This window comes from Antrostomus carolinensis, unplaced genomic scaffold (assembly GCF_000700745.2).
Source record: "Antrostomus carolinensis isolate BGI_N321 unplaced genomic scaffold, ASM70074v2 scaffold40314, whole genome shotgun sequence".
Lineage (NCBI taxonomy): Eukaryota > Metazoa > Chordata > Aves > Caprimulgiformes > Caprimulgidae > Antrostomus > Antrostomus carolinensis.
In genome coordinates this window covers 15,600-16,127 of record NW_010313566.1, presented here as the reverse complement: position 1 = coordinate 16,127, position 528 = coordinate 15,600, and the positions used below count along the sequence as shown (strand labels likewise).

Genomic DNA, 528 nt, shown 5'->3' with positions numbered 1-528 from the left:
TGGTGAGTCAGGATTCCGCAGCGATACTGATGTGCACAAGCTCTACACCCTAAAGCCAGAGCCTGACCCCCACTCGCTGAGGTTTATTACAGGATTTATTAGAGCTGCTTTGCAATGAGCAGCCGGGGAGGGGAGGACAGGACAGCCGGGACCTTCTAGTTCCTTCCTAATTGTAGGACGTCGAGGGGCTGGACACGCAGCGAGTCGTAGTTGGGTGGGGGGGTGCCGGGCTCGGGGGGCAGCGCCTCGTCCCTGGGCAGGGCACCCACGTCCTCGAGCCGGAAGCCCAGGTTGGTGTGAGCCTCCACCAGCTCTGACACCGTCGGGGGTGCGTCCGGGTACCGCGCCTGCGCCCGCTTCTGCTTCAGCCCTTTGCACCAGCTGATCACGTTAATGACGGTGATCCACAGCGAGTCGATGATGATTTCCCCGAATTCGATGAGGCACAGCACCGAGCCCCCCATCCAGAACCCGAACTGGCCTCCCCGGCTCGACAGCAGCCAGACGATCTGCGGGGAGGGGAGGGGA

The 528-nt window shown here is 62.5% G+C and overlaps 1 protein-coding gene across 1 annotated transcript in view; it reads right to left on the bottom strand.

The window, feature by feature from the left end:
* Positions 1-155: 155 nt before the first annotated feature.
* Positions 156-528, bottom strand: part of SCNN1B (sodium channel epithelial 1 subunit beta) — a 10,449-nt gene continuing 10,076 nt past the window's right edge. Inside the window, exon 12 of the mRNA XM_029084837.1 lies at positions 156-509. Within this exon, the coding sequence (XP_028940670.1) occupies positions 156-509 (354 nt within the window). The remainder of the gene's footprint in view (positions 510-528) is intronic.